Raw genomic sequence first — 3,477 nt, 5'->3', positions numbered from 1 at the left:
TCCAGGGGAGGATCCCTATAATGATGACTACATTTTCACTGAGAGAGGAATTTAAGAATATTCCATACTCTATACATAGGACATAAGAAGAGATTAAGGTCAGCAGAATTTAAAATTGGAATATATAAAATCGCATTTTTTCATTTTCATCATATGATTACAGACTAACATTCCGTTAATACACAAAGCTTTCTTATCACATTAAAGAGAGAAGGTTGCAAAAGCGACACCACGACAGGCCGGAGACAATGATTTCTATATCCTACCTGTCCCCAATGACATCAAATCATTGCTGGACAGCTCCACCGTAGCTCGGCGTTAACCCCTCCAAAAGGAGCCAGCAAAGATACCTTTAGTCCCAGCACGAGGGACACGCGCAAGCTCATGGTCCTCACCTTGCTGGAAAGAAAACTGAGGAGCTGAGGGGAGAAGCAGAGACCATTCAATGCCTCAAAAAGCCAAGAGACAGTTAAGATGAGGTCGATCACAGACTTCTCTTTCTCCGCCTCCCTTTACTACTCCAGCCCTGGAGGAAGCCACAAGTGAGGGAAAGAAGTTGTGGAAACAAGACGGGGGTGGGATAGGCTAGGGGACCTGAGAGACTTTAACACAAGCATAAGCATTTGCATTTGTCCCACACAAAGTCACTTTTCCCTGCTTCTGCGGTCGGCTTCCCGCCAAAGAGGCATCTAGGCTTCGAGATCAGCCCACCGCGCCCCCTCAGCCCTTCCCTGAGGGCCGCAGCCCACTTCTGGCCTCTGGGTGCCGGCCGGAGCTCCAAACCCAGCCGGCCTCTCCGGCACCCGTTTCCGACGCCCGGCGCCTCTCACAGCCCTGTCCCCCAGGTTCCCCCGCCTCCACCCGCCGGGGCTCCCGTCAACGTCTCCTTTCTCCCTCAGGACGCCCCTCTGCCCGCCTCCCGCGCCCCGTCCCGCCGGGGGCCCAGCACATCGTTCCTTTCCAATCCTCACCCGCTGCCCTCCTTCTCCAGTGCCCACTTGGCGCAGCCTCCGCCCCCGGCCAGTCTCTTCAGAGAGCGGCCGCCTCCCAAGTCCTCCCGGCCCCGCCCCGCTGCCGAGCGGATACAGTTTGAAGCCCCTCAGGATCTCCCTGGCCCGCTCGTCCATGGTTGACATGATGCGGCGACCGCCGCCCGTGGCTCTCCCACTCTGGTCGTCGGAGCCTCTCTCCCACGGTGCCCAGGAGCTGATAACACAGCCGGACCCGGGCCTGGAGACGTCGGGCGAGCAGCAACAGCGGCTAGACCCGGACCGGCCTTTCCCTCCCCTCAGCTCCCGCTCCTGATCCCTTCTCCTTCCCCCTAGCCTCGGAGCGCCAGTCCCGAAGCCAATGGACAGCCTGCCTCGACGATTGGCATCCTGATAAGCCAATAGAAACGCTCAGCGGCTTCGCAGGGGGACGAAGAACGTCAACGGGGCGGGCCCTCCCCGGGAAGTCCCATAGGACAGAATTGTTATTTGATGTTGTTGCCTAGAGTTTGCCCCAGCGGAGGGTTGGCTTGAGAGCTTCAGAGGCTCGAGGTGCCTGCTTCTGCCGCTGAGCACACTAGCCGTATGAGACGACGGCGGGTCACACTGTGCGATGTGACAGAGACTACATTTCCCAGCATCACAGGGGAGTGTCTAGGGGACCACAGATCCCAGTACACCACAAAGAGGCCTAGGGACTACAAATCCCGGCAGTCCCTGCGCTCCGGTCTTCTGTAACTTAGACTCCACTGTGCCGCGCAGTGTGCGCAAATTCATAAACCAGCCCGCAGAGTTGGTAGTTTCTGAATCCCGAGACTTGAAACCAGGCGGGAAGACCCTTCTCAACCTCAAGAGAAGATGACAGCCCACAGAGAGTTTACTTCTGTTTACATGGAATTCAGAAATCTTCTGCAAATCATGGTAAGGCTGCAAACAACAAACAAAAACACCGATTAAACCATGAAAGACAATGGAACAAAATGACTTATTTAAATCGTGCTTGTTTGTTGGTCTGAGGCGCCTTTTACGTGTTTTGCAGGGGTTTCTGGTCTGTTCTTGCTTTGGACCGGGAGAGTTATGGATTATATACTCAAAATATCAATACAGAAAGGGTCTTTAAAGAATTTGCTAATCCAACCCCTGTTGTTTTTACGTATGAGGAAATTGAGGCCCAGAGGGGTGAAGAGATTGGCCACAGATCACAGCAAGTTGGGGCAGAGTTAGAATTTGGCCCTAAGTCTGCTGACTTGGAATCTGGGCTCTTTGCACCACACTAAGGAGATGATATTTTTAGCAGCATGGCAATGTGTTTATTATTCTTGATGAACAGTTTTCCCATCCAGAGTTGAAACACGCAGAGGTTAGGCGGCATTTAGTTAGTGGATTTCCTGCAAGTGAGGGAATGTGATATTTGTTTATCTTCAGACTAGATAGGACTTGGTGTTTTGTTCTTTCTTTGTCACTCAAGGTGACATTTAATGTGATTTCAGGAAGTAGGTAAAATTGCAGTGTAAACCACGGTTTCCTTGGAGACCTCCTATGTCCTTTCCTTGGCCTGCCTTCCTCTTCCTGTCGTCCCTTTCACCCATCTGGGCACCCATCCAATTTTTTCTTCCATGCAATGTAATTCAACAAACATGTTTTCAGCTTCTGTTATTTGTCAGGCATTAAGTGGGTAAAAGGTGAAAGACATGGTCATTGCCACTAGGAAGCTAACTACTTAGGGAAATAAGGAGACTCCACTGTGATTCAAGATGGAGTGTAATAAGTTGGGTAAAAGAAATGACATCAGAATGGTACCAAGGCCCTGATGGAGACGTTTATTCCAGCTGGCAAAACTTTATAGAGGAGGTGGCATTTGAACTTGAAAGATAGGTAGGATTTTTTTTCTATGTTAAAAAAATGTTATCTTTAAATTTTTTTGTTAATGGGATGTAACATACATACAGTAAGGGAACAATTTTCACATACGTATGCACTCCTGTCCTCACTACCCAAATCAAGATATGGAACATTTCCAGCACAGCTTGTGCTCCTTCCCTATCAGTATTTTGTCCTCACATCTGAAGATAACCACTCTTCTGACTTTATCACCATAGATGTTTTGTCTGTTCTTGAATTTTACTTAAATGTAATCATAGAGTATGTACAGTATAGTATGTATCTGGCTTTTTTTATTCATCTGTATTTTTGTGAGATTCATCCATGTTGTGTGTAGCTTTTTCTTTTAATTGCTGAATAGTCTTCCATTGTGTGTGTATACCACAATTTATTCTACTGTTAGTATGCATTTGAGTTAATCATTTTTGGACTATTATTGACAAAGCTGCAATGAGCATTCTTATGTTTCTTTTTGTGGACAAGGGCACACGTTTTTAGGGGAGGGGATATGCATATGATCAGTGATAGTAGATATTGCCAGTTTTCCAAAATGTTTGTACAAATTTATGCCTTTACCAGCAATATAAGAGAGTTCTAGGGCTGGGCG

The 3,477-nt window shown here is 48.4% G+C and overlaps 2 protein-coding genes across 2 annotated transcripts in view; one reads left to right on the top strand and one right to left on the bottom strand.

Moving 5' to 3' along the window:
* Positions 1–1,346, bottom strand: part of PDE6D (phosphodiesterase 6D, cGMP-specific, rod, delta) — a 57,496-nt gene extending 56,150 nt beyond the window's left edge. Inside the window, exon 1 of the mRNA XM_012652196.1 lies at positions 1,087–1,346. Within this exon, the coding sequence (XP_012507650.1) occupies positions 1,087–1,136 (50 nt within the window). The 5' untranslated portion in view covers positions 1,137–1,346. The remainder of the gene's footprint in view (positions 1–1,086) is intronic.
* A 400-nt stretch (positions 1,347–1,746) lies between these two features.
* COPS7B (COP9 signalosome subunit 7B) overlaps positions 1,747–3,477 on the top strand; it is a 35,596-nt gene continuing 33,865 nt past the window's right edge. The window contains exon 1 of the mRNA XM_012652205.1: positions 1,747–1,910. The gene's annotated coding sequence lies outside the window, so the exon portion shown is untranslated. The remainder of the gene's footprint in view (positions 1,911–3,477) is intronic.

This window comes from Propithecus coquereli, unplaced genomic scaffold (assembly GCF_000956105.1).
Source record: "Propithecus coquereli isolate 6110/MARCELLA unplaced genomic scaffold, Pcoq_1.0 Scaffold383, whole genome shotgun sequence".
Lineage (NCBI taxonomy): Eukaryota > Metazoa > Chordata > Mammalia > Primates > Indriidae > Propithecus > Propithecus coquereli.
The sequence above is the reverse complement of the archived record's forward strand: the minus strand, read 5'-3'. Positions and strand labels throughout refer to the sequence as shown.